Source organism: Geotrypetes seraphini, chromosome 7, assembly GCF_902459505.1.
Source record: "Geotrypetes seraphini chromosome 7, aGeoSer1.1, whole genome shotgun sequence".
Taxonomy (NCBI): Eukaryota; Metazoa; Chordata; class Amphibia; order Gymnophiona; family Dermophiidae; genus Geotrypetes; species Geotrypetes seraphini.
The window spans coordinates 52,253,832-52,275,104 of NC_047090.1; the positions used below are offsets into that span (position 1 = coordinate 52,253,832).

General features: G+C 42.9%; 1 protein-coding gene across 3 annotated transcripts in view; it reads left to right on the top strand.

Moving 5' to 3' along the window:
- The window catches only part of OVCH1 (ovochymase 1), a 413,341-nt gene that overhangs the window by 125,102 nt on the left and 266,966 nt on the right, over positions 1-21,273 (top strand). For all 3 annotated transcript variants that reach the window (XM_033953446.1, XM_033953447.1, XM_033953444.1), the window contains exon 10: positions 7,667-7,800. In XM_033953446.1, coding sequence (XP_033809337.1) covers positions 7,667-7,800 — 134 coding nt within the window. The remainder of the gene's footprint in view (positions 1-7,666; positions 7,801-21,273) is intronic.

Consider the following 21,273-nt stretch of genomic DNA (forward strand, 5'->3'; position numbering starts at 1 on the left):
GCCACAAGCCATTGTAGAAGGAATCCATTCCGGATTTTTTCTGTGATCTTCCTACTTCACTGGAAATTCTACTGCCACCTGTAGTTTTCCCCTTCTGTACATGAGCTTGAGGAGGGAGTGTTTCTGTTCTGCTCTCCCCTTTTATTTTTCAGTATTTTTGAGTATTTTCGGTGTTTGAGCGCTTGGAGCTTTCCAGTTTCAGTACTAGCTCTGCCTGCTTAGAGAAACAGACTGCGGCTGATTCCTGGTGGTACCTGTTAGCCAGTCTGCATGTTTTTTGGAGCTCAAGGCCATTCCTGCTTTCCCCCTCACCTACTGCTTAGCATGGGTTTGAGCATAGGTTGTAAGAGGCTCAGTGGTATCTCGCAGGGTGCTGGATGCATTTTTATGCCTCCCCCCTTTCTGTGATTTGATAGTAAGAAATAGGATTAGATAACAAATCCTCTCAAAAAGTAGTAGTTGGTTGAATACAAAAGCCTTAGTCCCAACACTCCACCGTTGATATAATTTAAAACCACGGGAAAAAATTACGTGGTGACTTTCATCATTGGCTCATGTGCATTAACCAGTGCTCCACTATTAGTGACTAGATTTTATACATTTAAATTAGTGTTTTCTATTTTACTTCAATTATCTTGTTATATATAGTATGCACTTATCTCTGCATCGGCCAACATCTGGGTGCCTGATCCGACATGTTTCGCGCCGTTGCGCTTTATCAAGGGTCTCCCGAGGTGGCTGCTGTCATCCGACTCCAAATGTAAGCTTTTAAAGGAGAAAGGAGAAAGGGTCACAGAGAGTAAAGGCTGTTACAGCCTGTGAGGCGAACAAGGGTAGTCTGAAAATGGCATTTTTAAGGGTTTCTACGTGTTTCCCCTGTTTCTTCTCCTGAAAAATCCTGAATTTGCTGGGGGGGGGGAAGGTTTATTTTGGGAAGTTAGTTATCTTAGTGTTTTAGGCACAAAAATCTTGCCAACAGCCATCTTGAATTTTAGCCAATTTTTTTTCATAAGTTCCCTGCACTTCCAAAACTTAATTTTTTTTTTCCTCATAACTGGTTGGGATGGAGTCATTGGGCTATGCTACCCCAAATTCATGCCAGGCTTGTACAAATTCTGTGCCTCAGGAGCATCCTTGCACCATGTGCCATGTCACATGGACCAGAGAGGTAGGAGCACCAGCTTAACATCTCCTGATCATGTTCAGCTGATAAAAAGGCGGCTTTTTCTATTTTCGGGCCCTGGATATAGTGACCGCTCTGCATGAGGACAAGGCTGCCCCGCAGCCCAAGCAGTGCAAAATAGTCACCTCAGGGTGACTCCTCATTCCCTGGTATGGCTTTCTTCTCTGAATTCCTTAAATTATTGTAGAAAGCCTTTCAAGAGAGCTGTGCTCCACCTATGCAGTCCCGTTATGCATGGATCTTGCATCCTGGAAGGCTATGACTTGATAGGCATCTATTTCACAGTCTGCTGCAGGGCAGATGTTGTATTGTATTATAGTTGATATACTGCTTGTACATGAGTATTAAGCAGTTTACAAAACTAAATACATTGGACACTTTGGATGTCACACTCTGTCCTGAATAGGCTCACAGTCTAAACTAAAGTGTTTATGAGAAAAAGAATATCATTCATATATTAAAGATAAAAATAGAAAGAAGATGAGAAGGAAGAAGGAGCCCCAGAAAGATGTAGAGAACCAGGGAACAAGAAGCACCTTGGACCACAATTTGATTTTAGAACTTGGGGACGATCCCATAGTTCTGCGTTTATTTATGGCTGCTGCCTTGTAGGATCTTATTTTGGAGTCTCTGCATGAGTTGATTTAGGCACTCGGCCAGCTCCTTCTACCTCCTCCTTCCTCATCTGTGCAGTGAGAGCTCAGTCCTCGGCATTGCCCTAGCATCCAGATTTTAAAATCTTAATCTCAGAGCAATAGGATTCTCTGGAGGGGTCTCTCAAAGTAGCTTGAGCCACATCATGGCTGTATACTATGACACAGGAGTGGCAGCAACTTTTTAGTCAACCCAAAATGGATTTCTTGGATGTAATTCTTAAGGGACTTTTCAAGGCAGTGGCTTTAAGAATTGCAGCTGCTTCGTCAGCGGCCCATATGCACTTCTGTCCAATCTGTGTACTTTGGAGAGTGAAGGAGATGAACTTCTCCCTCAATTTATCTGGTGTGGATTATGTAGCTGATGTTCTGTATGACATTATACCAGTTGTGGGTAAAGCGTTAGCTTATTCAATTTCTGCTCGTAGAATTCTTTGGATTGGACAATGGGTCATGGTTTCATCTCTAAAGCTACTCTTGCCAGACTCCCTTTTAAGGGACAGCAATTGGTAAAGGCCTGGATGGTGCATGGTGGACCATTGCATCAAGACCCTACCTGTTAATAGACCCAGAACCTTCAGAGACTCGGGGCACTCTAATTTTCATGGCTCTAGGTGCGCTCGCAATATTCTCAATATTCTCCCCATTGCACAAATTCTCCAAGGGCTTAAGGCAGAGGTTTTTTAGGATCCAGGCATAACCAGGTCTCCACCTCCTGTGTGGCACCATCCACCATGAAATCGCAATGACGCCGGGTCGAGGACAGTCCTTATTCATATAGGGGGCAGACTCAGCATTTCTGCAGGTATGGGTCAGGTTTTGTCCAACTGTTGGGTTCTGGATATCATTCGGTCCAGCTACAAGCTAGAATATGCCCAGCCTTTAACAGATTGCTTTGATATTCAGGCCATAAAGCCTGTGCTGCCCAGTCTCTGGCTCCAGCAGATAGTTCATATACTTTATCATGCCAATGAAGGACTCTGACGATTAGAGACCCATTCTGGACCTTACTTAATTGCAGCGCTCAAAGTTTTGCACTTTTGCATGGAGGCAGTTCAATCTGTCTCTAGCTCTCCAGATCTGATGGAAGCCTACTTGAATATCCCTATTTTCCCAGATAAGTTTCTCAAATTTCATGTTCTGGAAAATCATTAAGACACTGGAGAAAAGCCCGAGTGACCTCCCATGACAAAAGCAGCAGAACAAACAGGAGTCATGAGGGGAGCAATGTCACCAGCTGAAGCATGGGTCAAATGGGAGAAACTTTGATAGTTGCAATAGTTGACTCGACACTGACAGTGTTTCAGCAAGAATTGCCTTTATCAAAAGTCTAATAAAATCATAAATAAATATAAACAAAGTTAAAACCATGTATATATATATATATATATATGTGCCAAAGGTGACAAAAAACACGACAGTTTAAAATACAATGCCACAGCTTGAAACAACATAAAAAATGCCTAAAGCAATAGCATTTAGAGCACATTAAAACTAGATGGCACAAGAAGTGAAAATCATGAAAACATGCAGTTGATAAAATGTGAATAATGAATACTTGGATTTAAAAGTAGTATTAATTTTCAGCTCTACCCTTTGGTCTGGTAACAGCGCATCCATCGCACCTTAACCAAAGTGATGGTTGTGGTTGCAGCTCACCGGTCAAAATAGGACTGCAGGTACATCCCTACCTGGATGACTGGCTGATCAGAGTCCCCATTCATTATCTCAGGGTCAGCACACAGTGGATCAGGTGATCTGAATCCTGGAGGACCTGGGATGGATTTTACATTTCTGACAGGGCAATTTGACTCTAACTTGATTCCTAGAGTCCCTGGGTGTCTTGTTAGACATGGCTGCTGGCCAAGTATCTTCCAGAGGCACACAGACAGAAGCTGTGTTCTCAAATTTTTTGTCTCTTAGACAAGTCAGCTCTATCGGCTTTAGATCCTGGGGTCCATGACAGCCCCCTTAGATGTGATATATTGAGCGAAAGTCCATATGCATTCTCTCCAGAATGTGTTACTTATGCTGGTCTCCATAGGCGGATGTATTACAGATATGTCTGCCTTGGACACTGGAGGCTCGATCCAGCATAGATTGGTGGCTCTGTCCTCAGTCCTTCTCTCAGAGCATGTCTCTACATATTGCTTCCAGGGTGGTTGAAATGACAGATTAGTCTATTGAGCTAGGGAGCCCATTACAACAGTCGTATGATTCAGGGGCATTTGATGCCCTTTCAGTGGAAGTGGTCGATCAACAGGCTAGAACTACATGCCATTCGGTTGGCTCTACTAAAACTGAAGCAGACTCTCAAAGGTCAAGCGGTTAGTCTTTTCTGACAATACTACAGCGGTGGCATGTCATTCGCCAGGGAGACATCAAGAGTGCTTCTCTGTCTAGAAGCCCGAATGTTCTTCCACTGGGCAGAGTGTCAGCTTCAGGGATGGATGGATCCAGTCTGGTCCCATGGCTTTGTCCACCTTCAATTTTTCACATTGTTCATAAACACTTTCTTCTGTAAATGGCAAGGTATCCGTTCTATTCTCATGTGTAATTTTGCTCACCAAGTCCTTCAGGAATTTCTTCTTTTGAACACAGAACAGAAATATTTGTTTAGCATGTATACTTTTTCCTTATCCCTCTCCATATACCGGTTTAAAGCTTAGTTCAGTCTCGCAATACCATTTTGCGGATGATACCAAGATTGGTGACAAGGGTGGACACCCAGGAGGGAGTGGAAAACATAAAAAAGGATCTGCAAAAGTTGGAAGAATGGTCTGCTTTTTAGATAAAATTCAATGCAAAGAAATGCAGAGGATGCATTTGGGGATTAGAAATCCAAGGGAGATGTATATGCTGGGGGACGAGAGGCAGGGGTAATGGTGTCTAAGGATCGGAAGACAATGAAGTAATGTGCAAGGCGGTGGCTCTCGCCAGAAGGATGCTGTATATAGAGAGGCGTAGTCAGCTGAAGAAAGGAGGTGTTGATGCCCCTGCACATGTCATTGGTAAGGCTCCACTTGCAGTATTGTGATCAGTTTTGGAGGCCATACCTGACCAAGGTTATACAAAGACTTGAAGTAGTCAGAGGAAAACGATGAAAATTGGTAAGGGGTTTGTGCTACAAGTATTAGAAGACCTCAACATGTATACTCTGGAGGAGAGGAGGGACTAAGATTAGCAGACATCCTTGGAAATGTCTTCCTTTTCGAGGACATGTTCGGGGGTCCTGATGACTTTTCAAAACCTGGCACTTTGTCCTGATTTTGAAAAGCTTCCTCTAAATCGTGTAGGGCAGGAGGAAATCCGCAGATGCCACGCGATGGTCAAGCGCACGTGCACTTGATGTCATCGCATATCCACACGTGTGGATTTCCTCTTGTCTGACGAGAGCAGGCAGTGGGGGGTGGGGCTAGGGTGGGATTGGGAGCAGGACTGGGGCGTAACAGGGCGGGCCTGGGGTGGATCTGGGGGTCCAGATTTTACTATAGTAAAATCTGGTAACCATAGGAGGGACAAGGATGATATAAGACACTTAAATATTGAAAGGTAATAATATAGGACCAAATCTTTTTTCCAGAGAAGGGAAATTGGTAAAACCAGAGAACATAAATTGAGGTTGAGGGATGGTAGACTTAAGAGTAATGTTAGGAAATTATTTTTCATGGAGAGGGTGGTGAATGCCTGGAATGCCCTCCCAAGGGAGGTGGTAGAGAGGAAAACGGTGATTGAATTTTTTTTAAAAAAAGTGAAGGGTGAACACAAGAGGATTTCTAATTAGAATATGAATGGGCAAACTTTCACGGTCTGAATCGCTCAAAGGAGATGGTTTGAATAGGCTGGAGTGAGCTTCAATAGCAACTTCAGTTGTTGGAACCTAATTACCAATATTGGGTAGACTTCTAAGGTCTATGGTACAGAAATAATGAGAGAGACAATTATGAAATTGTAATGTATGATTATAGAGCAGACCATTCATTCAGGTCACCTGCTGTCATTTGCTATGTTACTATGTTTAACTTTAAGAATTATTATATGAACCTGCATTTAACAAAAGCAAAGAAGTGAGCTTGCTTTCTGTGCCATGATATTTGTATATTGGTGGATTTTCCATGATTTAATGAGATTCTATGTGTGTTCGTGATCTGTTCTATAATACTTGAATTGTACTGCTAAAGTGTACAATTCAAGAACTTATTTAAACTGTACTGTATTTCATACTTTATACATTGCGGAAAAATGACCAGTGGTAACTTCAATAGTAAATAAACTTTAAAACTGCCACCTGATAACTTGTTTGCTCATGTGACTAAGCTAAAGGTTCATGTACATAAATTGACTTTGCAAGTACTTTGGAAACTACAGAGCCTGAAGGGAAAGTTATTTGCGAATTTATGGTATTTGTGAGGGCTGTGCCTCTAACCCCCACAAAAATGGAGGGAGATCTGTATATCTAATAACTTAGCTTAATGTACGAAGATTGAAATACTGATAAGTTAGCAGCCTCTTTGATACTCCAGTGAACTTAAAAGTGGAGTAATACCAGTGGGGGCTATTTTAGTTCTAAAGACATTGAATTAAAATTTGTGGGAGTATGAGTGTCTTTAGATTCATTTGTGACTGTGCTTTTAACCCTTTGCCCTGTAAAATACTTATTGGTAGTCGTCACAAAAAAAGTATGATTTTTGTTCAAGTTTTTTTTTTTTTTACAGTTTTGTCTACTTTATTCACTTCTATTTAAATCCTGAGATTTGTCTCCCAATCCCCTCCTTCCCCAATCTACTAGGGCCCTTTACTGCACTAATGCATTTTTCTCTACCACATGTCCCTTTTTTATATGTAGGATTTCTATGACTGTCCTTCTAAAAGGTCCTCTATATATCAGAGTACATTGTGTAGGACGTGGTATGGTGTCTGCTAAGCTTTATATATTGATGGGTTTTAATGTTCAGTTTGGATTGGCAATTAGTTTATATATTCTTAATACTGTGATTGTCAGATATCAGAAGCATCATATGATCTCTGAGGGGTCCAAATTAATTTAAACTGGCTTTAAAAGTTATGTTGGTTTACATTGGTCTAGTAACAGCTGAATGGGGGTGACCACAGCAGCAATTTAAACTTGAATAGATGTCATACTGACCTTAAAAACACTAGATTTGTGTATATTGAATGTTGACAAATTAGAATCCAATCAACAATACATTTATATCTGCTTCAATGTTTCCCAAGGCTATTCTTGACTGTATTGACCACTATAGAGGGTCATTTTGAAATATTTGGTATAGTTAGCCTAACAAGGTGGCTGCATGCAAGGGGGAGGGGGGTGGGTGGTTCGCCCAGGGTGCCATCTTGGTGAAGGCGCAGGCACCCATCTTCCTTTCCCCCCCCCCCATACAACATGTGTGTGCCACTTCCTTTCCCTTATCTTGGTAACATTCCTGGCACGAGCAGCAGCCCCCCAACCTACTGTCACATCAGCATCTGCGCTTCCTCTGACGTAACTTCCTGGACCCATGCCTAGGAAGTGATGTTACAAGAAGAGATGACACTGGTGCGACAGCAGCATGGGAGTTCCTGCTTGTGCCAGGAATATTAGAGGTACAGGGGAAGGGAAGCGGTGTGAAATGAGCAGAAAGTGTGCGGGGAAGGAGCCTTGGGGGAGGGGGGAGAGGGGAGGGCGCCACCGCCCCAGGAGCCTCTCACCCTTGCTATGCCACTGGCTGCATGGTCTTGCTAGAAAGGCCAGGTGACTTACTTTGCCTCTGCTTTGCCTCATATCTGGGATAACACCTAACTCGGAATGTGTTTTCTTTTTACCCTACAGCTTGTGCATGTGGAACATAACTGTCCCAGAAGATAAGATCATATGGATTCAGTTTTCTAGATTAGACATGGAGAAACATGTCAGCTGTGATTATGACTACCTATCAATATATTCTAAAACAGGACAATTAATCTGTATGTAACAAACTTACACTATTTAGGAAAATAATGGGTAGGGTTGAACAAAATTTTTGAATGTGTGCATACAGTTTGTGGTACTCCAGTCACTAAATTAATAAGTACACTTCTCCCTCCAAATCCGCGGTTTCAGTATCCATGAATTCAGTTATTCGCGATTTTTTAAAAATAAAAACCTATTTTCTTTTTTTGGCTATTTTTAAGCTGTCCAAGCCTCCCCGGAACCTTACCTGGTGGTCTAGCAGTGAAGCGGGGCAGGAGTGATCTTCCTATGCTCCTGCCCCATGCAGAGCCATCATCAGAATGGCTGCCGTGAGTTCCCGTTGTAGTCTCGAGACTACAACGGGAACACACGGCAGCCATTCTGATGACGGCTCTGCACGGGGCAGGAGCATAGGAAGATTGCTCCTGCCCCGCTTTACTGCTAGACCACCGAGTAAAGTTCTGGGGAGGCTTGGACAGCTTAAAAATAGCCAAAAACTGAAAATAGTGTTTTTTGCAAAAAAAATCACGAATACCCGAATCCGCAGATACTGAAACCACGGATTCGGAGGGAGAAGTGTAGTTAGCAAGGGAAAGAGGATACAACTTAACCTTGAAGTGTAGTATGTAGCTGTGCTATTAAGAGACACTTTACCTTCTGTAGGTGGTGGCTGTAAAGAGCATCTCATAGACGTGTCAAGATCAGAGAAGAGAAACTGGCATTGCAGATGTTTGGTGCCTCATTAAAATAATCATTAAGAGCATTCAGTGAACAAGAGCAAATGAACTTATCCTAAGTGCATATATTGTCTTCATCTACATACTGATTATTATGCAAATGCATGCCTGAACTATGCTAAGCTGTTAATGGTTATGCCAATATTTAGCATGCATGCTAGATGACCTTTTTTTTTTTTTTTAAGAAATTGTCTTCAGTGGGATAATTTTATAAACTTGGTGCTAACATTTGTGCCAGTTGACAAGTATACATGGATTCTTAATTCCTTAACAAACAAAAACAATACTGCAAGAAAATGTACAGGGTACAGGAATTTTTAAAAATAACAAAAACAAAAATCTAAAACCAAATACATAAACTGCATAAAAAGTATGTATCCAAAACAACTGGTCCCAATATTCCTGTGGACTGGTTCGAAGAAACACTCCTTCCTCAGGGGCCCCTAGTGTTGGTACACAGAGTACCAGAAAACCAGAATGGATAAGGTAAACAAAATCGATAATAAACAAGCGCATAACTCTCCTGTATAAGCACTGCGCTTTGTGAATCAAAATGCACTCTGTGTACCAACACTAGGGACCCCTGAGGAACGAGTGTTTCTTCGAAACACGGACCGTGTCGGCAATGGCATACCTAGGGTATGTGGCACCCGGGGCCCATCATTTTTTGACCCCCCCCCCATGTGAAAAAATATTTTTTGTAATGACCATAAAACGGAATAAATGGTCAGAATAGAAACAGGCAGTGAAAATTTTCTTATATTCCAAACATAACATAACATAAATTATGTCTGAATTGTCATGACATCAAAAGTATATATGGAGTAGTTGCAGGTGTTGCTTGGGACAGTTCTGTTTGTTAGTTCGGTTTTATGTGTTTTTTGAATAGAAGGGTTTTTATTTCTTTTTGAAGGTTTTGCAGTCTGTGGTCGATGTCAATTGGTTGTAGAGTTGGGGGTCGAGTATTGCAGCTCGAATGGCTAGGAGGTTGTCGAACAGTTTTTTTTCTTTTGACGTTTTTGGTTGGAGGGTGTGTGAATGGTGCGTGAGTTCTCCTATGTCTGGTTGAGGTGGATTGAATTATTTAGCTGAAGAAATTAGTTACCCCCTCATCCCACACAAATTAATTCTCTTCCATTTTTGTTCCCATTATAAAAAACACTGATAAGTTCCCAGAAAAAAAATACATTAAAATAAGAAGTGAAAACAAAGGCCCCTACAGATGAGAACATAACATAAGAATAGCCTAACTGGGTCAGACCAATGGTCCATCATGCCCAGTAGCCCATTCTCATGGTAGCCAATCCAGGACACTAATACCTGGTCAAAACCCAAAGAGTAGCAACATTCCATGCTACCGATCCAGGGCAAGCAGACACTGCCCCCATGTCTTAATAACAGATTATGGACTTTTCCTCCAGGAATTTGTCCAAATCTTTCTTAAAACCAGCTACACTATCTGCTTTTACCATAACTTCTGGCCATTTCATTTTTAAGTTTAGATCTTTCCTTTCAAACAGAGACCTTTCTAGATGTTAAATACAGCACAAGGTAACTTCACATGGACTTAGCTGTGCAGGAAATGTGAATCTCGTCATACACCCACCATATAGTGCAAAAATGTGCAAAGGTCTGTTTTTTTTCTTTCGATCACTACATAGCCTAATGCCACACAAGCAACGCTGTTACAAACATATTCTGTAGGTCAATGCTAAGGATAACAAAGTTTCCTTCCTTGGACCAGAAGGAGATACTGATAAACCACTGGAAGAGATCCCAAAACAACACCCAAAGACCCACTCAGTGTGTGAACCAGTTGAGTGGAATGGAGTAACTGGGGGGTGGAAATGTGCCCGGAGTTTGCTCAGCAGAATTTCCCAGACCACCTCTTCCTCTCAACACATTGACACGCTGCCACCACCACCACTAGGAACACCTCACTGGGTAGGCCAGCTATGCTATAAACTTTATAAAACACATTATTATATTTTCTTATAAAGCACATATTTTAACTGAACTCTCTGACATCCTCAGCCTTTCCATTCACAAAAATAGAAGGAAGAAAAGTTCCCATTTCCTGCTGTCTCATGTCCCCGGCCTATACAATATTTTTTTTCTGCAGATCCTTCAAAAGTCTGACCAAATCCTCGTTTCACTTGCATTATAAAGTACTGAGGATGCCATCTCTCCCCAATCCCAGGTCCTAAAGTCTAAGACAGTAGCGCAAACTAATGCTGCCAGATTCAGGAAAAAAAATTTCGATTCGATTCAGCCTATTGAATTGGTTTTTCAATTCGATTTTCCTGCCCAGTTGGGTGATTTTTTTCAAAACTCCTGGTGGGTTTTATAGCTTTTTCACCCCCTTTGGCTTCTCTTAACCACACTGGCGCTGTGGTGTAAATAAAATAAAGAAACAAAAAGGACTTTTCCTCTCTCTGTTAAATCCTAGCTCACGTTTGCAGTCCAACACCAGCTCTGGCAGGATACACATTTCAAATATGACATATTATAATCACAAAACAGAAAATAAAATTAATTTTTCTACCTTTTGTTGTCTGGTTATTTTTCAAATCTTGTTGGTCCAAGGCTCTGGTTTTCTTCTGATAACTTGCTTGCCAGGGTCTCCTTCTTTCTTCTTTCTGCATGCTAACCATCCATCTGCCAACTCTGTCCTCCCTTTCCATTTCCCTTCCCTCCCCAGGAAGTCTGGTATCTTTCCTTTTTTTATCTCCCTCTAAAGATCCACCTTTTCTTAACTACCCTTTCATCCGGCATCTCTCCCTCCTTCCCCACCACCCCAGAGTCCACCATCTCTCCCTTTCTTTTCCCAATTACCCTCCTATCCAGTATCTCTATTCCTCCTCCACACCATCCCTTGTGTCCAATTTCTCTCCCTTTCTGTTCCTTCCCTCCCTAAATCCCATGGTCCATCATCTCTCTCCCTCTCCTCTATTTTCAGACCCATTATTTCTTCCTCCCCCCCAAAAGTTTGGCATATGCACATCTCTTTGAACACCCCCTTCCCTCCGTGTACTTTTAAACCAGGGTCCCCCCTTAAAGGTCTGCCTGTTCCCCCTTAAAGGTCTGCCTGTTCCCCCTTGAAGGCCTGTCCCACCCCCTTGAAGGCCTGTCCCACCCCCTTGAAGGCCTGTCCCCCCCCCTTGAAGGCCTGTCCCCCCCTTTGAAGGCCTGTCCCACCCCCTTGTAGGCCTGCCTGCCTCCCTCTTGAAGGCCTGCACCCCCCCCTTGAAGGCCTGCACCCCCCCCTTGAAGGCCTGTCCCACCCCCTTGAAGGCCTGTCCCACCCCCTTGAAGGCCTGCCTGTTCCCCCCTTGAAGGCCTGCCTGTCCCCCCCCTTGAAGGCCTGTCCCCCCTTGAAGGCCTGCCTGCCTGTCACCCCTTCCCCCTTGAAAGCCTGCCTGCCTGCCCGCCCCACCCCGAAGGACCGCTCGCCCCCCTGGCCTCCCCGCACCACCTATGAAGCAGCACTACCTATGCTCCCGACCTTGCCGTTCAATCCCCCCCACCACCCCCGAAGGACCGCTCGCCCCACTGACCTTCCTGCATCACCTATGAAGCAGCCGCAGCAGAATCGCGACATCAGCGATCCCTGCACTGCTTAGGCGCTGCTTCCTGCGCCGCGGTCCCGCTCCTCCTCTGACGTCAGAGGAGGGGCGGGACCGCGGCGCCCAAGCAGCTCAGCCTACGTCGCGATCCTGCTGCGGGCTGCTTCACAGGTGGTGCAGGAAGGTCAGTGGGGCGAGCGGTCCTTCGGGGGTGGGGGGGGAATGAACGGCAAGGCCGGGAGCACCCCCTCAGGGCTGGCACCCGGGGCGGACCGCCCCTCCCGCCCCCCCCCCCTTGGTACGCTACTGCGAGTCAGATCCAGTCCATAGCAATATTGGGACTAGCTGTTTTGGATACATACTTTTTATGCAGTTCATGTATTTGGTTTTAGATTTTTGTTTTTGTCATTTTAAAAAATTCCTGTACCCTGTACATTTTCTTGCAGTATTGTTTTTGTATGTGTTGTGTTTTTTACTTCAAGTTTTGGTTCTTTTTTGTTTTGCTGCTTAATTCCTTAAGCAATATCTTCTTTAATACAATACATAGAAATGAAACAATACAAAAGGAATAAAGGTGCATTGTTTGATTAGCTATCGAAGGTAATCCTTAGATCAGGCATAAGCTATTTGTGATCTGAATTAAGGTTACCTTAGACAGATAATTTCAAACAATGCACTAATGCTGGCTTTTACTAAACTGTGGGCTTGTGAGGTAAATGCTCTGACACTCATAAGAATTGAATGAGCATCGGAGTATTTATCTTGCTGGCTTGGGGTAAAAAGCTCTACCATGGTTTAGTAGAAGGTTTAGTCTGATAAAAAGGCATCACATATATTTGTTCTGTTCTGTTTTATTTTATTTCTTTTTCTATATATTATCTTAAAAAGTGGACTAATGTGGCTACCATACCATTTCACTCATTCTTTAATACAAAACTCAAAACAAAGAAAATAAACTTAAGTTCAGTTGCTTTAAAGCAGTGGTCTCAAACAATTTTGCAAGAGGTAAAACTCTTTATACTTTATAAACCTTTCCTTTTGGCTAAGTCTTAACAATAATATTGTAATTTATATCTAAAGAGACATATGATCAAGAAACTACTTTATTTTACTTTTGCGATTATGATAAACATACCGAGGGTCTCAAAATAGTACCTGGTGAGTCACATGTGGCCCCCAGGCCGCAAGTGAGACCACTGCTTTTAAACAGTCTAATATTCTACCAGCTTATCCTAGGGGTTGGGGTAGCTAGGAGTATATTCAACCCTTGTTAAAAAAATGTATTTCAAAAATTAATACTAAGTTATACTTGGAAACCAGTGCTGCCTGATTCAGGGAAAAAATTTTCAATTCACTTTTCTCATCCAATCATGTTTTTTTAACATCCTGGCAGATTTATTTTGTAGCCTCTTCACCTACCCCACCCCCCTTTGCCCTCTCCTGGCGCAGTGGTCAGTGGCGTACCTAGCATATGTGACATCTGGGCCCATCATTTTTTGACACCCCCCATCTATATGAAAAACATGATTTTTATTAACAAGCCACATGTCGCACATGAGTACCTAGGAAAAGGCAGCATCTTACATACTGCAGTGAGCATTACAACATCAATACACCCATTGCAAAACTAAACAAGCCAGACTACTACAGATCAATCCTACACCTTCAATCCTAAAAGAAAACCATGTCTTTCAAACACACAGAACACAGAAAACACCTTTGCCTAGTATGGAATATGTCATCACAAACTAACCCCTCCCCCTTTTTACAAAACTGTAGTATGGATTTTAGCCATGGTGGTAACAGCTCTGTCATAAAATTCTGAGCATCAGAGCTGCTACCACCACGGCTGGCGCCAAAAAATGCTCCACATTTTGTAAAAGGGGGGATAAAATAGAAATACATAGACAAAGGTTAAATTGAACCAGCAAGAAGCTGGACTCTGCATACAATGCAACACCACAGAAACAGTGACACATGTCTCCTAAAGCAATAAATAAATAGAAAATTTTTGTTCTACCTTTGAATTCTCTGGTTTCTGCTTTCCTCATCTTCTTGTTACTCTCTTCCTTCCATCCACTGTCTGCCGTCTCTCTGCCCTTATATGGCATCTTCTCTCCTTCTATGCCCATTCCAGAAACTGTAGCCTCCCCCTTCCATCTCTCCTTTCACCCCATTGGTCTGGCACCTCTCTTCTGTAATCCCTTTCTTCCCTCAGTTTCCTTTTCAATTTATTTTCTGCATCCATCTAGATTACATTCTTACTACCCTCTCATCAATTTCCTTTTTTACTGTCTATCTACAGCTCGCCACCTCTTTCCCTCACCCCCTCCAGTATTTCCATAACTCAGTCCTTTTCCCCCCATCATGTACCCTCCTTTTATTTATCCCCTCCTTCCATCATGTGCCCTCTTTCTCTACCCCTTCCATCTAGCTAAAGAAGCACTGTCTGGGCTTTGTAGTCCTCAGTTATGTCTCTAGCAAGATATATATTTCAAATCTGATATATTCTAATGACAAAATAGAAATAAAATGATTTTTTTTCTACCTTTTGTTGTCTCTGGTTTCTGCTTTTATCTTCTTTTAACTCTTTTCCTTCCAGCGTCTGCCCTGTCTCTTCAATCCAGCATCTGCCCGTTCCATCTACTGTCTACCCCTTTCAGAAACGGTCTGTCTCCCCCTGCCATCTCTCCTCTAGACACCCCCCCCTTTGGTCAATGAGAGCTTGGGCAGGCTAGGGAATTTTTTGTGCTAATTAAATGAATGCCATCCTACTATCAAATTTGAAATGAAGAGTGATACTGATGAACTGACATTTTTAGATGTCAAGATCAATCAAGTAAATGGGAATTTTTTAACATCTGTATGTACAAATCCAACTGATAAGAATACATTATTGCAATATACAAGTATGCACCCGGATGTTTTAAAAACAATCTCCCTGTATCACAATTCTTCAGATATAGAAAAATCTGTCATTCAGCTGAGGAATTTACCAGTAAAGCAATGGAGCTGAAAAACAAATATGAAGTTTGGGGGATATCCAAAATCAGTGATTACTAAGGTGTATAAACGAGCAAAATATAGTCCTCTGGAACAACTTTTACAGTATAAACATCGTTTAGAAAATACTGATTTTGTGACATGTGTGTTGAGATTTTCTGATGTTTCTCAGCGACTGGGGAGAAAAATTAAAAGCTTATGGCCAATGGTGCAAACTAAACAAAATTGCCATGAATTGGATTGTAAGGTGGCATTCCCACGAAATAAAAATTTAAAAGACCTGTTGTGCTAGGCAGATATGTGGTCTAGTAAAGGGGTGGAAAGGATGGGCTTATTTTGTTATAACAACTGCACTGTTTGTCCTCTGATCAATGAAGGAGATCTAGTTCTGATCCCATGGAGAAAACCTTGGAAAATGACAAGTTTGGTTTCTTGTGAAACTATGGGTGTAGTATATACAATAGTGTGCCCGTGTGATCTCTGCTATATAGGGCACACTATGAGAGGTTTAAAAACTAGGTTGTTCGAACACCGGTCAAATATTAACCATAGAGGACAATATGATGTGTCATTGTGCTGAAAAGGAACACTCGTTTGAGGACTTCAGATGTTTTGTACTTGATCATAGTCCAATAACAGCAGGTAGAGGAGATGTAAAAATCAAATTATACCAGAGTGAGCAAAGATCAATTTACTTTTTTTAATACCATCTGGCCCAATGGTTTAAATCAAAAAATAGAATGGTATGCTTTCTATTAAGTTATGAATCTTTACATTTTTGTTTTTTTCAATAATGTTCTTTTTGTTGAGTTTCTGGAGGAAGTGATGCCATGATATCAGGAGCTACAAGTCAGGCACCATTGTGGAGCCAGATTGTGGATGGAATAGGAGGGAATTCCCTAAAGCAGCCATTCGTTGGTGAAACAAGTGCCTTGTTGGATCTGGACAACAGTTCCTTGTTTTCACTTCAATGCCGGAAATGTGACTGCAGTAAGATTGTTGCGTCTTTGGATCGCGATCCTAGCTTACATCGACAGCTGTGAAGATAAGTGTTACCTTTCTGAAGGTTCTTTTTCCTGTTCCCTGTGCACAGTGGTGAAATATTTTCCTATTTTGAAAGATTTCATTTAGAGAAGTAGTGGAGTTTTTTTGCCTACGATACAGAGTACGAACGGCTAAAAAAACTCATTGGGTTGCCGTCTGCATATAAAATTAGTTAAGGCTTTTTTCTCCACTTTACTTAAATGGTTTTTCAAAGGATAGTTCCATCACTTGGCTTATAACATTTTTCAACAATTTTTTTGCTGCAGTAATTTATTTAAGATTGTTATTGTTAATATTGTTTCTAGTGAGACAGTAGAGCAAACCTGGTTTTTATTCAAGGACACGATGAGCGAGGCGCAAAATCTGTATATCCCCAGATTCAGAAAAGGGTGCAAAAAGAGCCAAACAAAAGACCCAGCATGGATAACTAAAGAAGTGAAGAAACGACAGGTGATAAGAAGAATTCTTTCAAGAAATGGAAAAAGGGCAAAACTGAGGAGAACTGGAAAGAACACAGGAAGTATCAAAAAGAATGTCACCTCATAGTTAGAAAAGTAAAAAGAGAATATGAAGAGAGGCTAGCCAGGGAAGCACGAAATTTCAAACCGTTCTTCAGATATGTTAAAGGGAAGCAGCCAGCTAGGGAGGAGGTGGGACCGCTGGATGACGGAGATAGAAAGGGAGTGGTGAAGGAAGAAAAAGAAGTGGCGGAAAGACTAAACATGTTCTTTTCTTCAGTATTTACAAAAGAGAACACATCTAATATACTGGAACCTGAACAAATCTTCAAAGGAGACCAAGCAGAAAAATTAACATCCATGGAAGTAAGCCTCGAAGACGTACACAGGCAGATAGAAAAATTAAAAACTGAAAATCACCAGGCCCTGATGAAATCCACCCTAGGGTACTGAAAGAACTAAAGGAGGAAATAGCAGAACTACTACAGAAAGTCTGTAGTCTAACCCTGAAAACAGACGTGATCCCAGAGGATAGCCAATGTTACGCCCATCTTTAAAAAGGGATCGAGAGGTGACCCGGGGAACTACAGACCGGTAAATCTGACCTCTGTTCCGGGGAAAATGGCGGAAGCACTGATAAAAGATAGCATCAAGGAGCATCTAGAAAGGAATAAACTTATGATAACAAGCCAACATGGCTTCTGCAAGGGAAGATTGTGCCTGAGGAACTTATTGCACTTATTTGAAGGAATTAACAAACGGATGGACAAAGGGGACCACATAGACATCGTATACTTAGACTTCCAAAAAGCCTTTGAGAAGGTACCCCATGAACGCCTATTTCGGAAACTGAAGACTATGGGGTGGAAGGAGACATACACAGATGGATCAAGAATTGGTTGGCAGGTAGGAAGCAGAGGGTAGGAGTGAAGGGCCACTACTCGGACTGGAGGAGGGTCACGAGTGGTGTTCCGCAGGGGTCGGTGCTTGGACCGCTGCTATTCAATGTATTTATAAATGATCTAGAAACAGGGACGAAGTGCGAAGTAATAAAATTCGCAGACGACACCAAACTATTTAATGGAGCTAGGACTATAGAAGACTGCGAAGATTTATAAAGGGATCTAAACAAACTAGGGGAGTGGGCGATGAGATGGCAGATGAAGTTTAATGTAGAGAAATGTAAAGTCTTGCACTTAGGAAACAGAAACCCGAGGTACAGCTACACGAAGGGAGGGCTGTCATTGAGTGAGAGTACCCAAGAAAGGGACTTGGGGGTAATAGTGGACAAGACAATGAAGCCGTCGGCCCAGTGCACAGCGGCTGCTAAGAAAGCAAATAGAAAGCTAGGTATAATCAAGAAGGGTATTACAACCAGAACGAAAGAAGTTAATCCTGCCGTTGTATCGGGCGATGGTGCACCCGCATCTGCAGTACTGCGTCCAATATTGGTCGCCATACCTAAAGAAGGATATGGCGATACTCGAGAGGGTTCAGAAGAGAGCGACGTGCTTGATAAAAGGTATGGAAAACCTTTCATACGCTGAAAGATTGGAGAAACTGGGGCTCTTTTCCCTGGAGAAGCGGAAACTTAGAGGGGATACGATAGACTTACAAGATCATGAAGGGCATAGAGAATGTGGAGAGGGACAGATTCGTCAAACTTTCAAAAACTACAAGAATAAGAGGGCATTCAGAAAAATTAAAAGGGGACAGATTCAGAACCAATGCTAGAAGGGTGCACTTCCAGAGGGCGTGATAGGACAGAGTACAGTTTTGGGGTTCAAGAAGGGATTGGATGATTTCCTGAAGGAAAAGGGGATAGAAGGGTATAGATAGGATTACTATACAAGTCCTGGACCTGATAAGCTGCCGCGTGAGCGGACTGCTGGGCATGATGGACCTCTGGTCTGACCCAGCAGAGGCATTACTTATGTTCTTATGTTCTCAGTTCCCTCATGGTCTGGCACCTTTCTCCTTTCATCTCTCTTTCCCTCCCCCCTGTGATTTTTAGCATCTCTCTCTTCTCATTTCCTCTGCTCAGATCTGATATCTCTGTCTCCTTCCCCGTTCTCTGGCATCTCTCTCTTCCCTTTCCTTCTCTGGTCTTCCTTCTTTATTTTCTGCCTCATCTAAATTAAATTCTTTCTTACTATGCAGTCCTCAGTTTCCCTCTTTCCACTGTGTCTACCCACAGCATGCCACCCCTTTCCTTCACCCCTCCACTATCTCAGTAACTATCTTCTTCCCCCATCCAGCATATGTCCTTTTTCTTTATCCCTCCTTCCATCCAGTAAGTGTTCTTTCTCCACTTCCATTCAGCATTTGCTCTCCCTTCTCCCAACTTCCATCATCTGCCCTCTTCTCTCTCCCTTCCTCTCACCTTTCCGATTTTGGCAATAAAATCAGCAATGCCCCCACCCAGCCTTGCCCCCGCGATGACACTTAAGATCGGCAACAGACCTCCTTCTACCCCCGGCATCAACAGAACTTCAGATTGGCAACGCTGTGCTCAGCTTCCTGTTTCCGCCCAGGCAGTTCAGTCAGAGGGAAGCTTTTGACTGAGCACCGCGTTGCCGATCTGAAGTTTTGTTGATGCCAGAGGTAGGAGGAGGCCCGTTGCCGATCTTAAATGTCATCGCGGGGGGGGGGGGGGGCATGTTGCCGATCATGAATTGTGCCCCGGGGTCCGCCGATGCCGCTCATTGCCATTGCAGCCCAGACACTGCCAATGGCCCCAATGGTGCGGACCAGCACCAGATGACCTGGACCTGGCTAGCTGTGCACCTCCCCAAGGGGTGCACCTGGGCGGATCACCCCCTGCCCCCCTCTTGGTACACCACTGGCAGTAGTGTAAACAAAATAAACAAAAAATACTTTTCCTCTCTCTTTTAGGTTCTAGCTCATGTTTTCTGTCTTAACACCAGCTCTGGCAGGATAAACATTTCAAATCTGATATATTGTAATCATATTTCCATCAGCATCATTTTGCCCTGATTGTGCAGATGATGATTCTACCACAACTATATTATTGCAAATCTGCCTACATGGGAATCAGTGCCACTCTTATCCATAAAATGTAACTCATTCAAAATACAGTGGTACGACTTATTTTCCACCTGAGAAAATATGACTGTCTCAACTTACATCAAACAATTACACCATGGAACCTCAGCAGCTCCTCTCATCCAAATTTTCTCAAGAGCATGGTCTACCTCTCGCAGAACCTTGAACAGGATTCAATTAAATCTCCCAACCACAAAAAAATATCAAGTACAGGCGTATATTTCAACCCATGGTAACTTTTCCTGGGAGTGAAAACTTAGAACGACCTGCCTGAAATGACCAGAACAGAGCATAGCTACATCTCGTTCTGGAAGAAATTGAAAACCCTTCTCTTTGATACTTGAACACAAAAAGAATCCCACTCTTATCACATCCCTACTTTTAATCTCAACCCTCCTCTCTTTCCCCTCCTCCTTATTCCCACCTGCCCTTTTTATACCTTCTCTCTTTAAGTCGCCTTGAGCCTGCATAGGTATGCGCGACTCACAAATAGAAGATTAGATTAGAAAATAGAAAATAACATTATTTTTTTAACCTTCCTCTGTCATTTCCAACATTTCTGTTTCTTTTCTATTATCTATATTTCTCTCTCTCTCTCTCACTGCCTTGTGCCCTGGTTTAAACCTCTCTATTCCCCTTAAGCAGCATCTGTCCCTTCTTCCCCCTCCATTATGTGCAACAATTTTCTCTCTCCCCATGCAGCATCTCTCCCTGCCCTCCACCCTATGTCCAACATTTCTCCATCTCTATTTTCAATGCATGTCTCCCTGCCCTTCACCAGATTCAGGATTTCTCTATCACCCCTTTCTACCTTTTGGTTTCATCTCTCCCTTCTCCATTCCATGTCCAGCAATTTTTCCTCTTCCCCCATGTGCAGCAGCTTTCCATCCCTCCTTCCCTCCCATCCCCTTGTGTAGTAGTTTTCCTTCTATCCTTCAATCCTTCCCTCCTATCCCCTTGCTCCATGAGATCTGATATTCTTCCGGGCCTCCCAAAGCAGCAGCGGTGGCAGTGGCTGTCTGGCAGAGGCAACTTGTAGCCTGCCCCTCTAGGGCTTCCCTCTACCACTTCAGTGACATCATCACTGACACAGCAGATGGAAGGGTCTAGTGGGGCAGGCCGCAAGCTGCCTCTGTTGGCCGGCTGCCACTGTTGCTGTTTTAGAAGGCCTGGGGTTATGTTGGGTCTCACCGGGGGCGGGAGAGGATTGTGATGGTCACTGAATCAGTGAGTTTAATTTTTTCATTGAACAAATTGATTTGAATTGATTCACCAAAGTGAATCAATTTGAATTGGCAAATCGGGCAGCATTATTGAAGACTATCAGCATTAAAGGTAAAATAGTTGATGGAGAACAGTGTGCTCTCAAGCCATCAGCTGCCTGAACATGGAGGGCCTGCTAACTGAACTCAAAACAGAGCAGGAGAGAGGCAGCAGGGGGGCAGCCCATAGCTTAGAGCAAGGGTCTCAAAGTCCCTCCTTGAGGGCCGCAATCCAGTTGTGTTTCCAAGATTTCTCCAATGAATATGCATGAGATCTATGTGCATGCATTGCTTTCAATGCATATTCATTGGGGAAATCCTGAAAACCCGACTGGATTGCGGTCTTCAAGG